Here is a 13866-nt window from a genome sequence, read left to right on the forward strand (position 1 = left end):
CACATTTAAAAAAAAAAAGTTCTCACGTGCGAAGCCCTCTTCTCCTTTTTCATCATTTTCTCCTTCGATAAACCCTGACTTTCTGAGTTCTCTGCACACAAGTTTGCAGATCCCCAGATCCGATCCTTCCCATTAACCAGCCCTCACCTCAGCTTCTGCTCCAAAGGCGAAGCCTTTTTGATCCCATGACATCGAAATTCACGAAACTCAGTGGTCAACTCGTCGACAAATTCACCCGTGCGTCCAAATTGCCTGCTCATCATACTGATCTGGTCAAAACAGTTTCGATTCTAAAAAACGAACTTTTATCGACCGGTAACAGCAAGGAGAAGTTCGAGAGCGTTTTGGATCAGAAAGGTCAATGGTTACTTACAAGTTATCGTGATGGAGCTGGCATCGTCGAGCTTATGGATCAACTCTTCCCCCTTCCTTACCTGGCTCTTCAGGTAACTCATTCACATCTCTCGTGTTTCCCGTACTAAAGCTCGAATCTTGCAATCTAAAGTTTGGTTCTTTTTATCAGGTTATGATGTTTATATCTTTTTGTTCTGAGTTTGTTTCAGGTCTTAGAGTGGAGGAGGAGGAGACAGTTCGATTGCTGTATCCCTTTGACATCGGAGGAGTACGCAAAAGGAATCAAAGTCGCGGGTCGAGCCAAAGACATAACCTTTGCAGTCTCTCTTTTCAATGAATCCGGTAAGAAACGAAGTCAGACGGCTTCGGTTTACAACGCTCTGATGAGCGCTTACATGTACAACGGCCTTGCCGAGGAATGCCAGTCGGTTTTCAGAGATTTCGTTAGGCAGACGCACTGTGCTCCGACCGTTTCGAGTTATAATATTCTGATATCTGTCTACGGGAGAAGACTTATGGTTAAGAACATGGAAGCAGCTTTCCAAGAGATGCGGAAACGAAAGCAGCTTTCTCTGAGTTCCAGTACTTATAACTGTCTGATTGCTGGTTATGTGACTGCCTGGGAATGGGGTAAAATGGAAGCTGCGTTTCGAGAAATGAAGACGGGTCAAGTTGAGCCAGACACCGAAACGTATCTGCTGATGCTTCGCGGGTATGCGAACTCAGGGGAGTTGAGTAAGATGGAGGAAATGTATGAATCGGTTAAGGATCAGGTTGGTGTAGACCGAGGTTCTTTGGTTAGAGCCATGATCTGTGCGTATTGCAAGAAAGCTGTTGAGGGTAGAGTCGAGAAGATTGAAAGTTTGTTGAGTCTTCTCTCTGGTGAGGAGTATTATCCTTGGTTGAATGTGCTTTTGATTCGACTCTATGCTCAAGAAGACATTCTTGAATCGATGGAGAGGAGGATAGAGGAAGCGTTTGAGCGTAACACATGTGTTAATAAATCTAGTATCATGAGGGCAATCACTGCAGCTTACTTCAGGTGTAATGAAGTTGACGGTCTTGTTAAATTTGTTAAACGTGCCGAGTCTGCCGGGTGGAAACTATGCAGATCTCTCTACCACTGTAAGATAATGATGTATGGCTCGCAAAAACGCTTTGAAGAGATGGAAGGTGTTGTAAATGAGATGATGGGAGAGAGTAATTATGGGATTGTTATTAAAACGTTTGCGATTATGTGTAAGGCTTATAAAAGTCACGGAATGGAGTCAAATGCTGAGAAAGTGATGGGAAGGATGGTGAAACATGGGTATCTACTACGTACTCCAAAAACACATCTACCTCAACTTGCGTAAAGAATACCGTCTGTTTTGGTTTTGTTCAGCGTCATTACCAAATGGTTAGTGCTGTTTCTGCCTTTGCACTGATGGTAGCAGACCACGGTGTTCCGCTTGTTTCTTTTATTTGGTATATCTGGCTGGAGAAGTATGCCCCATGACCCTTGATAAAGAGATGCTGTCTAGGCTCTGTCACCTGAGTTTTGGAATGAGACTAGAACACGGTCATCATTATCTCAGTAAGAGTTGTTCATGTTGCCGGCAAGATTTTCAAGTTTGAACATGTTGGTGGATGAGAACCTCAGTAAACCAATATCTCTTTGAGCGACGAAGAAGAGAGTCTAAATTGTACTTATTCGATTGCCTGTGTAACAGCTAATAGATTGGAAGAACTGAGCTTCTCTTCATATTCTTGAGTAACTGGAGGCTCTGCCAAGTGGAGTTATTTACCTCGAAAACCCTGATAGACGGTGCAGCATGTTTCTCTTTGTGCCAGCTCTCTCTCTCTCTGGGTAACATAAGTTGACATTTCCTGTTGTTGTTAGGCTACCAACATTCAACACTCTCATGTTCACATCTTCTCTGTTGTTTTCCCTTGCGCTCTGTTTGTAATTTAGAGGAAAACAGAGTGCTTAATTACAAGGATGTTTCAGTATAGAGGCAACCTCATATCTAATTGCAAAATATTCAGTTATTTTAATGAATTAAGTCATTAAGCTTTTTAGTCTTTTAAAAGCTGTGTAAAACCTTTTCATTAGGTTTATTTGTTTCTTTGCATTTTCCCCAAGTCTGTCATGACACAATGAAAAGTTCTGCCAGTAAAACAAAAACACAAGGCTTCATCACGCTAGACTTAAAACAATCGTTTTATCGTAAACTCATAGCTCTCAAATGCTTGTTTTGTTTTCTTGATCCACTTTTTTATTCAAGAGACAATGGAGAAGAAGACAACAAACTAACAGAACATTCCATTCATATGTTTTTTTGATATAGTTAGTTTCAAGCGACACTAAAGGAAGTAGCAGCATTCTCGACGAACTTCCTAGCTCCTTTAAACCACCTCTTGTCTCCTGCTTGTGCTTTGCAAATGTAAAGCTTTCCACCATTCACAGTGGCTGTGATCAGCTGATGCTTCCCACCTTCATCTCCATCAGCTGTTCTTGTCAAAACCGACAAGTAATAGTACTTTTTCCCACCAATCTCTTGTGTAGATGTCTCCAGAATGTTTGCAGTTGCTACTGCATTTGCATCAAACCCTCCCTGGAAATAGATCAGTAACATCACTTCTAAGCGTTGTTTACTAACTCAATAATACAAGTCCTCAAAATGGAAGTTACCTCAGAGGCTGTTTCGCCGAAGTAAGCTTGCTTTCCAAGGAGATAACTGACCTGCAGAAACCAAAAACATCACCATCAGTTGTGGCAACTCCCATATTGATTGAACTTTATGTTGCAAGAATAAAACAGAAACCTGAGAGAGAAACTGTTCAGGAGAACCGTAATCAGTAATGGTTTTCTTGTCTGTAGGAGTGATCATTACAGAGACGTTACTAGTGGCATCAAAGTTGTCTTCAAACCTTAGGACTTGTCCTGGATACTCAACTTCTTTGCTTGGGTTCCACTTTGATGGGATCTCTATTTTGAATCCTTCTCCATTGTACGGCATGAAGTCTGTGTTCTTCTTTGGCTTACCAAATACATTTGCTGCAAAATGTTTCAAGATTTTCATTGATATGATCGAGATATGTAGAGAGAAAGAGTCTTTTAGTTGAGGATCATACCGGCTTCACCATAGGCAGCATCAGCAGGAGAGACTTTGGATCCGACGGCTGCAGCACCGACGAGGAAGGTGAGGGCAAGACGACGGGAGACGGCGGAGTTAACGTCTTCTTGAGACTGCTGAGCTCTGCATACTACATGAACGGGTCTTGAGAAGGACATGTGACGAAGGGAAGAGGGGAAGAAAGATGATCGTGCGGTGGAGGAGGTAAGTGCACTTTGGTGCAAGAAGCACGCGCTGTAGGCCATTCTTTTTCTTGTTTCAACCTGAAAGAAGTGTCGAGACCAAAGTGATGAAAGTGCTTTTAAAGTACAGAGTTGATGTCTAGAGTGTTCAATGTTTATTGGCTGCTTTTGGATTTTGTGGCGTCTTCTTTGTTGATGTCGCGATAAGGTTGTATACTTGTAAAGATGCCTCATCACGCCACGTGCCCGTGATGAATTTATGTGCTATTATCAATCACGCAGGTAAATGAAACTGCTAGAAGAGTCTTAAATGAGTATCTACAACACTAGAAAACATAAAGTCGATTAAAAGTACGGTTCATGATATATTAATAGAAGTTTCTACGCGCAAGAGCCGCCAAAATAGAATGGAGGAACCATCCAACATAGATTGGTTTATACGTTAATTTATCTGCCTCCATGGGACCCAAAACCATAACCCTTGGCTCTTCATGCAGTCCCCTTCAAGTCTGTTTTGTCCTCGCGTTGCCTTTTATGGAGATCAATCTTTGGAACATAAATGCCTTGCTTCTTACCCAAATCTGACCTTGTCTTGGTTTTCTTGCTGCTTTGATGCTTAGCCATCAATACAGCAGCTACTCTCGGAGCTGTGTTTGGTTGCTGATCCCCACAAACTTGATCAGAAGGCTTGTTCTCTTTCTTGTTACCCAAAACCAAACTGTTGGCTGATGATTTATGCTTTGATTGCTTAGCGGTATATGCAGTTTCAGGTTGGTGAATCCCATTGGTGTGACTAACAAACACTTTCTCTTCCTTCTTACCCGGATCAGTATTGTTGGCTGATTTGGTTTTCTTGCTGCTTTGATTCTTAGCCATCGATACAGCAGCTTCTCTTGGTGCTGTGTTCGGTTGTTGATTCCCATAGACCTGATCAGAAGACTCGTTCTCTTTCTTGTTACCCGAAACCAAACTGTTGGCTGATTTATGCTTTAATTGCTTAGTGGTAGATGCAGCTTCAGGTTGGTGAACCACATTGGTCTGCCTAACAAACACTTTCTCCTTTTGCTTACCCGAATCAACATTGTTGGCTGATTTGGGCTTTCTTTGACTGTTGTTTTGCTGCCTATGCATCGATGCAGCTTCTGTTGGAGCCGTGTTGAAGCCATCCTGTCGAATCCTATTCCTCTGTTTAGAAGAAGGCTTGTTTTCTTTCAGGCTCAGAGACCAAAAGAGGGAGTTAAGGAAAGAGTTTGGTTTCTCTTCACATCCTCCGGTTTCATACATCTCAGTCCTCGAATGTTTTGACCTCAAAGACTCCGGTGGAGATGAAAGTCCAGCATGACCATCATATGAGAGAAGACAAACTATTGCATGCATAGAAGCTCCAAGATGAGGCGGCAAATTTTCCCGTGGATGTCTTACCTATAATAATGCCAATGAACGGTTGGATAATTCAAACCAAATCAAATAAAAAAAACCATTCCAAGTATTGAGTAGTTTTAAAAACTTAAAACGGATTATAAACTCACCTTGAACAAGATGGATGCAGTTAGTCGCTCACGCAAAATGTACATTTGAGCAACTTCAAGGGCTGTGGTTTTGAAAGGCAGCCACCGATCTACTACTAACTTGACTGAATTTTCAGGTGAAGACATCATCTTCTCTCCACGCCTACTCTCTTCATTACTAGAATCTCCTTCTACTCCTCCTGTTTCTTCATCTTCATCTTCATCTTCATCTTCCTCACTGTCATCAGCATCACCGCTCTCTGTAGGAGCTACGGCTATCTCTGTTGAGATCAGTAACAAAGGAAGATCCCGAGCAACAGTGCAGTTTCTTATGTGCATGCCTCCATCTCCACGAGTGATCTCATCGAAAACAACTAAAGATTCATCATACTTCCTCGACGACAAGTTGAAGTTGTTTGAAAGCGAATGCACACGGACTTTGGCACCACTAGCAGTCTCCACTAAAGATCTCCTATTATTACCAAAAGATGGGCACAATCTTCCGACCATTGGATACAATCCTACTGCTAGGACAGCACGGAGTATACCAGGATCACGCGAGTTCTGGCTACAACTTGAGATGTCACTTGGAATAACCCCGTGTCTTTTAAGTTCAGACTCGAGTTGGCTACGCATTTGATCCAGCATTTTCATAGCACTTGGAGAGACAAAGTACTGAGAGCAAAACTCAGCGGAAAGACCCTTTTCTTTAGCGTTTTTCCAGCACTCAAAGGCGGCAACAACCGCTAGGTGATCACTGTCACCGCCACAGAGTGACGCAAGTTCAAGTTTTGCAGCAGCAGCTTTCTGTCTTTCAACTGGCGACATAGGCATGGTAAAAGGTTCCTTGTAGTCGGCTGCACATGCCAGAGTAAGTGCTGGATCCAGACAGTTTACTAAAACAGCGAAGAAAAGCATTTTGCTTATAAGAGGATGAACTGGGAGATGACCAAACTTCTCTCCAAGTTCTGTCAGCTCTTCCTCAGGTGTCAGGGCCCCAATGTCCTGTAGGATGCTCAAGGCGTTTGCAATACTTTGATCAACAGGCGGGTCCAACAACTTCTGAAGGAAATCGTTTGTTTTACAATTTGGATCAAGTATCTTAACCTGTAAGCAGAGTTCTTCTACAGGCATCCTCTTAATCTCAGGAACTTTAAACTCCGGCATAGAGGCTGCACGAAGTCTAGAATAGAGGTGATAACAAATGCCAGGTTGGCAACGTCCTGCTCGACCCTCACGCTGTTTAGCATTTGCTTTCGAGACCCAAGAAGATTGAAGAGTTGAAACATTACTGTAAGGATCATAGCTCTTTTCCTTCATCCGGCCACTATCTATCACATAAACCACATCATCGATGGTAACTGCTGATTCAGCAATATTCGTCGCAAGCACAATCTTGCGGCAACCTCGAGGAGGGCGACTAAAAACTTTCTTCTGTTCCCCTGCTGGAACCATTGAGTGCAGACATATGATGTCGAATTTGCTACTGTCTGCGAAAAAAGGGCTGTCAAGTAATCTCTGTCTTGTTTTGTTTATATCATCCCATCCAGGTAGAAAAACAAGAATGGCACCACCATCCTCCGAATCACCACATATTTTCCTTACTAGCTGGAGTATAAGACTCACATCTACCTGCTCCGGATTGATTGTCGCCATGTACTTGTCAAGTAACTGTTGTGCTTGCTGAGAATTAGACTGAGAATTTTCAGAATGCTCCCTGATGATTTGAGCAGCTTCTAGGTGATTCTCTGCTTCGGCCAATTCTGAAGCTGTCATACCATCTTTAGACTTTAATTTCCAGTCTGCGCCAAGTGAGAGGAGCATGCAGACATCGCTGATCCTTCCCTTTCCAGCAAAGACCATAAGTGGTGTTAGCCAAGTTGATTGGTGCTGATAGTTGTAGATCTGGGGACTTCCCTGAGAAGAAACTAGATCTAAGAGGGTATCGAACTCATCATTTGTCCAAGCCAAGGTGATTGCTTCATCTAAAGCAAGTTTATCTTCATCGATCAAATCAAGCTTCTGGTCGGGTATATTCAAGTTGGAAGAGCTTAGATGATTATCTCCACCTGATTTAAGAATAGAGAGGACATCCTCCAGATATAAGGTTCTCACCTGTAGACACAACGCAAGGAGATAATAATTAAGCAGAACATAACTGCCAAAGTTTGAGAAAGAGAGAAAGAGATAGGGAGAAATTAACTGGATGAGTGAATCCAGGGACACGGACAACATGGCAACCTCCAAAATATCCAGAAAATCTCTCAGCATCAAGCGTAGCACTCATTAGAATCTGTTGTTGGTCCAGAGAATATTTTAAAAAAAAAATCAGCTAAATAATAATGTAGTCAGGACATACTCAATAACATTAACCAAGTCTTCATGTCCAGCTATCTCAGGTTCCTAGGCCATGCATACAATTTTGTTGGAGTTTTTATGTTTCTTCTCTTGTTATAAGTGTATCATAGCAGTGAAAAGAAAAAACATAAGAGCTAAACTAACCAGACGGAGATGAGGATTTGATGGAAGCAAGTCCCTGCAAATGAAAAGAAAAGGCATTGGAAATTAATCTGAATTCTGACATCCACGCAAAGAAAATGAAATAGTATCTTTTTGATCGTGGCTTGCAGTTTTAGAAACACATGTGCACCAGTATGGTATATGAATTGCGGTAGGCAACAAATGAACAATAGCCTTAACATCAGTTTCTTAGGTCACGTAGATTGACTTGTTTAGTAAACTTAGACGCTTAAGAAGGCTAGAAAATCTACCTTATAATTGCCAACATGAAATCGGAGTAGCAATCCCTTTCATGGATTTCATCCTACAAAGTAACATTCAGGTCACTGATTAACGAAGACAGCCAAAGAATCAAGTTAACAGCCAAGACAAAGAATTGAGATTCTCAAATGACAAACAATAACAAGAAGGCTGTCACAGCGACAGTTCACAATTTCATACTTAATGAACACGTGATAGTGGATAAAATAAGACGATTTCAAGTACCACAATGATGTGAGTTATGTCGGAAACATAGCTAACAGATCCTTTGCCTACAAGCACCCTCAGGAGAATGCCATTGGTGCAGAAAACAACTGATGAGTGCCTTCCACCTTTGCTCTGCAGTCGCACCTGATATTGCAATAAAGTCAATCAGGGCAATTTTCTACAATATTGAAACGCACTTACTTTTCAGGTACAAACACGCAAATGCCAACCTACAAAGATCACTGACCTTGTAACCAATGTTGTCTCCAATGCTTTCACCTCTTTCACAGGATATTCTTTCAGAAACTTCAAGATAGGAATAGAAAACTTTAAGCAAGAGGTTTGCAGGCACATAACATGCATTTAGATTTGACCAAAAAAATGTAAAAATATCAACCTGACATGGCGGAGATACGACGAGGTTGAGTGCAAACAATTTTACAACTTTCTCTTTTGGTTGACCACATATGGTCTAAAAGATATTGAGGCACCTAAAAAAACATTAACAAATAAATTGAGAAACCTCAAGAATGAAAGATTGAGGGTAATTCAAAAGGAAAACCTTTTAAAGCTACTGGCTAATCTCACGATAGCTTATAACACAATGTACTTTTTGCTAATATTTAAAGTAACAAGAGACAAGGAGTAACAATCACCTGAGTAGTTTTCCCGCAACCAGTTTCACCAGAAATGAGAATAACCTGGCATATAGAATAAGAAGTATCTCAAAATCTGAAGTAAGAAAACAAATAACATATCAAATAAAAGTTCACAGAACCTGGTTGGATTCAACAGCAGATGTAATTGCGTCTCTAAAAGATGTAATGGGAAGCTTTGACCGCAGCTTAGAGATCTGTCAACATTATAAAACCAATGAAAAAAAAAAAACAATTTCCTTTCACTACTTTGGCATGTCATTTCAAAGAAATCAAGAAACTGAGTATTACAAACCTCCTGAAGAGCTTTATCTTTCCTCAGCCTAGAACTCAAAGACGCCACCTTTGCAACGATCTCGTCACGGCTGAACAGTGGTTTCCTGAAAAAGTCATCTCTCCATTGCTTACCAGAGCGGCCTACATACTTGTTAAACGAGGTTGCAGCAGCAGTGTCTCCGTCACAAGGTGGATAGTGAGTAAACAAATCCTGAAGAATAGCATGAGCTCCTGGGGGAAAAGAGACACATCTGAGCTTCTCTCTGTTTGATGATCTCCACTTAGCTTCTTTGTTCCATCCATTTTTGTGACTCCCTTTGTATATGGAAAGACGCCTTTGATCCCCACGCCTACAAACCAATGAAAACTTTTATCAGACCCAAAACACTCTTGGAGTAACACCTACGAACTCACTCATACTCACCCAGAACTTTTGGATTGAATACCCATTTTCCGACACATCTGATGAATGACTTTACGTTCGCTGTTTGATAGGTTATGCTCAAACGTGTAAACTACAAGACAAATGCAAGATAAGGATTTCAATCGAATATTTAGCTTTTTTTTTGGTCTTAATCAATCAACAATTGGTCGGAAATGAGTTTTGCCTTGGTTAACGGAGGCTCGAAAGTCATCGATGACCTTAGCAGCCCAAATCCTAGTGGCTTCGACGGAAGGTGGCTTCTTGTCACCAGCTGCATTTTCAGACCTGAACCTCTTCTTCCCCATCGACGCGGTATGTGTGTCTGAGAAACAAAAAAAAAAAGCACTCTTGGAGAGGAGAGGAGGGCGAGCGAAGAGACTGTAATTGTTCGATGAGTTTTCTTTGCCTTTTCCAAAGTTTGCTCTCTCGCTTTATAAACCGCCTTCTCCTCTTCCTTTTTTTCTTTTTTCATCTAGTTTGATAAAAATATCATAAAATCAAAAGTTAAAGTTTAACAAAATATTATTATGTAAAAGTAAAACATAAATAAAACCTACGTCTAGTTCAATAAAGATATCCTGATTTATGTTATTTAAATTCTTAGAAACAAAATTTATATTAAAAATTTTGTTATTTAAGATTATTTTTAAAAGAAAATTTTTTTTTTTTATAATAAGTGTTTGCTTTTAAATTTATACTTGTTTCCATTAATAAATTTTTTTTTTAGTTTATTAAGAATAATTTGGATGATATTAGAACACAAAAAATAATTCTATAATTATAACCGAAGTAAAAAACAACTTCTCAGATATATTCTAGAGATTATTTATTAATATTAATTTTATATTAATTACCAACTTTGGTAAACCAATTTTGTTTGATAAATGAACATATATTTTATGAATGACCTTTAAAAATATAAATAAAATAAGAAAGGTATATTTTAAAAAAAAAAGAGGATATGTGTCGAGTTAAATTTAAGTAGTCATCTAATATTTTAGTGAACAAAAATAAATACAAATTTTACTTTGTCTTTACAAAAAAAAAAAAAAATCAAAATTTACATTATTAAAAGAAAAGGTTATCTATTTATATAAAGTTAAGTTTGCTCTCTCCTGAGCTATGACACATAGGATGACAGGCTGGAAACTCATGTTTTGAGAGCGTGACACGTGGCAAGGCATCCAAAAGACATCGATTTCCTGATTCATTTGATTTGGGCATCGGCTGATTGGTGAGAAGGGCTTCAAATAAACATTATCTCTTGGTTTCTTCATCTCCTTCATCAAGCCCCTGAAAGCAACGGCTTTTGCTCCTCCGCCGCATATATCTACTGCGATAGCTGGAGACTGGTCGCAGAGACGTGGTTCATCCAGGTGATTGGATTTAGTTAACAGTTATCTCAACGGAGACCATTACAGTGTTTTCGCCGGTTATGGATTCAGGTTTCCAGCGATGGTAAGGACATGGGGATCTCGACATTAACTAACAGCTCCTCACGAATTTAGACCACTACATGTCTCATGGTTACAAGTACACTTTCTCTTTTATTGACTGTTGGATCCTAATCCGTTATAAATCTGAAGTATTGATGATTCTTGATCATATATCAAACCTGAATCTGTTAGCGTATTATCCTAATTGCATCTATGTTCGTGGCGTATCAATCGGTTTGATTGAATTATTTTTGTATGATCATATAGCAGCATCTTCGCCGGTCAAGAAATGCCGTATCGATATCGCTTCCGATTACTCTACAATCTCAGCTTCTGGTAGTAGTAGCAGCGCCGTCCACGTGGCTTCCGGTAACTCGAACGGTCAGGAGATCGATGAGGATCTGCACAGCAGACAGTTCGCCGTGAACGGACGCGAGACGACAAGGCGTCTCTTTGCTTCAAATGTTCTCATCTCGGGGATGCACGGCCTTGGCGCTGAGATTGGTAATGCATTTCTATTTCATTTTTTGATGTTATTGTTTGGGAATTATTAATTATTTGTTTTGGTGTTGTTGGCAGCGAAGAATCTGATTCTTGCTGGTGTGAAGCCTGTGACACTGCATGATGAGAAAGTGGTGGAGCTATGGTACTTATCTAGCAAGTCATGACGGTGTGTAGTTCTCTTCAATGGAGTTGAGAGATGATACAGTTGTGATGCTGAGACTGAGAATAGCAGTAAACAAATTATGTACTTCTGAAATTCAAGTCAAGTCTGAAGCCGAAACTTCTGTTAATCCAGGTAATGAATTGGTATCTCTTTATGAAATCACCTAAAGTGCAAGCTGGATATATGTTACAACTAAATTCACTCACTCAAAATGCTCATTGCATTTCCATATCTTAATGACAAATCCCATGATGAATATGTGCCCATGTATGAAACTGATAAATGTGTAACTGTAGGTTTTCCAGTTTATGAAAGCGACTCAATTCATGGACAAATGGAAGTATGCAAATAGACTTACACCAGAAAGAGGTATGTTACACACACACACACACTTACCCATTGTATTCTATTGTGCATAGAGAAGACTTCATATGTTTCCCTGTTTTCTTAAGAATACTTCACCATTGTTGAATTTTCAGGTGAAGAGATTAAGAATTTCAGGTGACAATGGTTGGACAAAATCGTTAATTATCGTTTTCTCCAGGCTTTTTTTCTTGGAAGAAGGCCTTGGAGATGGTCAGCTTTGTGTATTCTTCCGCAGCAGTCACTTCTACACCATGATGAATGTTAGTAACTTTTTTCTTTCCCCTGTTTTTAAAATGATTTCAATATCAAGATCTATACACAACCGTCAAAAAGGTAATCTTATTTTATCTTCTTTTTTGTACTCCTCATTTTACAGTATGACAATGCAATTTATGATCTGGTTACTGATCAATGCTATTTGACTGAGTGAGATTTTGTTTGGGAGAAACTAAACTATGAATTTGGAATTATTATGTATTAGTTATCATTTGTAATGGGAATATTGATTTTTTTGTAGTCACGTCTACGACTACGAGTGCTATTTCTTATGCATAGCAAAATTGATTACCGTACAGTATTGTTTCAAAATTTAAGGTTAATGGTGATTCTGTTTTCGTGTCTGGTGACTTCAGGATCTTCAAGTGTGACAGTGGAAGATGGGATCAACATGATACAATTAGTAATATTGCGGTATGAACACTTCGTATCCTAAAAAAAAGAACACTTCATATTCTGCTTCTCTACTTATCACATGTATTTTTTTGGCATTAAATAATTTTAATCTTTTCATCTTTTTATCATGATTATATCCACATCATCAACAATTCATCAGAGGAAGGCATGGAGATTGAATAAGTATCTCCTATATTCTGGTCTCTGTCATTTGATTAGTGTGCATATTCAAAAAAAATACGACATTTAAATTTATAAAAAGCATGTAAATAAAGTAAACATCTCAACCATCTTTTTTTTTTGATAATTGGTTTAACATTTTAACCATATACGACATTTTAACAGATTTTCAACATACAGACATGAAATTAGTTCTCATATCTATTCCAAAACAAGATTCTAATTTAATAAAACCTAACGAATTACAAAATAAGCACTCTACAACACATGAAATGAGAGAAACAAATATAAATAACTAACTAAATTTTGAAACAATTATTACAAGAAAATTAGATAGGGTATGAAACTAAAGTAAAATACTACTAGAAATGTAATATTTTATTAATTTACAACACTATTAATCTATAAAAAATATTTTCAAATAGCATGAGCGAAATTTCCAACTAATATTTTTAATAAAAAAGGTTCAATAAATGCTAAAATAATTTTAAAATACAGTATTAGTAAAACACTAAAAATTAAAAAAAAAATCATTATAAGTTGAAAATCTAATGTAAACTGAAACAAACGTATATTATAAAACATAATTTGTTGTTACATAATATACTAATTATTATTTATGACATTATTGAAACTATTTATATATTACTTTAAACTATAAATATTTTTTATCACATTACATTTGATTTCCAATTGATTTTATTAATTTATTATCGTGAAAATTAGTTAGTGTAATATTATTAAAATCTGGTAAGAAATAAAAAAATTAGTTACTTTTACTTTAGATTTTTTTCAACTATATCAAATTGAAATAGAAATCAAATAGAACATATAAATCATTACATTCTGTTTAAGTTTTTAATTTAATAATTTTGTATTCTCTGACAAAATTAAAACTAATAATGATATTAGTGGTCGTTTCAGTTCAAATAACAAAATTTAATAAAATTTACAATATAATCTTAGAATAAAAATAAATTATATTAATTATTTTCAATTTAAAGTAAATTTTCAAATTTTTTATAAAACTAAAGTATG

The 13866-nt window shown here is 38.2% G+C and overlaps 3 protein-coding genes and 1 long non-coding RNA gene across 4 annotated transcripts; 2 read left to right on the forward strand and 2 right to left on the reverse strand.

The window, feature by feature from the left end:
* Positions 1 to 28: 28 nt before the first annotated feature.
* On the forward strand, positions 29 to 2418 carry LOC108812397 (pentatricopeptide repeat-containing protein At2g30780). Its single transcript, XM_018584649.2, has 2 exons — positions 29 to 446; positions 564 to 2418. Exons 1-2 carry the CDS (start codon positions 186 to 188, stop codon positions 1707 to 1709), a joined length of 1407 nt encoding a protein of 468 aa, XP_018440151.1. The 5' UTR covers positions 29 to 185; the 3' UTR covers positions 1710 to 2418.
* Positions 2419 to 2576: 158 nt separating this feature from the next.
* On the reverse strand, positions 2577 to 3889 carry LOC108812398 (oxygen-evolving enhancer protein 2-1, chloroplastic). Its single transcript, XM_018584650.2, has 4 exons — positions 3472 to 3889; positions 3162 to 3394; positions 3029 to 3079; positions 2577 to 2951 (listed from the first exon to the last, which is right to left on the reverse strand). The coding sequence occupies exons 1-4, from the start codon at positions 3887 to 3889 to the stop codon at positions 2691 to 2693; spliced, it is 963 nt and encodes a 320-aa protein (XP_018440152.1). The 3' UTR covers positions 2577 to 2690.
* A 77-nt stretch (positions 3890 to 3966) lies between these two features.
* On the reverse strand, positions 3967 to 9919 carry LOC108812396 (DExH-box ATP-dependent RNA helicase DExH6). Its single transcript, XM_018584648.2, has 13 exons — positions 9692 to 9919; positions 9508 to 9598; positions 9103 to 9433; positions 8930 to 9004; positions 8808 to 8852; positions 8549 to 8642; positions 8399 to 8457; positions 8170 to 8295; positions 7935 to 7987; positions 7666 to 7699; positions 7367 to 7456; positions 5185 to 7278; positions 3967 to 5077 (listed from the first exon to the last, which is right to left on the reverse strand). The coding sequence occupies exons 1-13, from the start codon at positions 9810 to 9812 to the stop codon at positions 4145 to 4147; spliced, it is 4146 nt and encodes a 1381-aa protein (XP_018440150.1). The 5' UTR covers positions 9813 to 9919; the 3' UTR covers positions 3967 to 4144.
* A 799-nt stretch (positions 9920 to 10718) lies between these two features.
* Positions 10719 to 12402, forward strand: LOC108811771 (uncharacterized). The gene is made up of 5 exons (XR_001943368.2): positions 10719 to 10965; positions 11211 to 11447; positions 11523 to 11742; positions 11907 to 11979; positions 12090 to 12402. It is a non-coding gene; the product is annotated as an uncharacterized LOC108811771 (long non-coding RNA).
* The last annotated feature ends 1464 nt before the right edge of the window (positions 12403 to 13866 follow it).

Source organism: Raphanus sativus, chromosome 6, assembly GCF_000801105.2.
Source record: "Raphanus sativus cultivar WK10039 chromosome 6, ASM80110v3, whole genome shotgun sequence".
Taxonomy (NCBI): domain Eukaryota; kingdom Viridiplantae; phylum Streptophyta; class Magnoliopsida; order Brassicales; family Brassicaceae; genus Raphanus; species Raphanus sativus.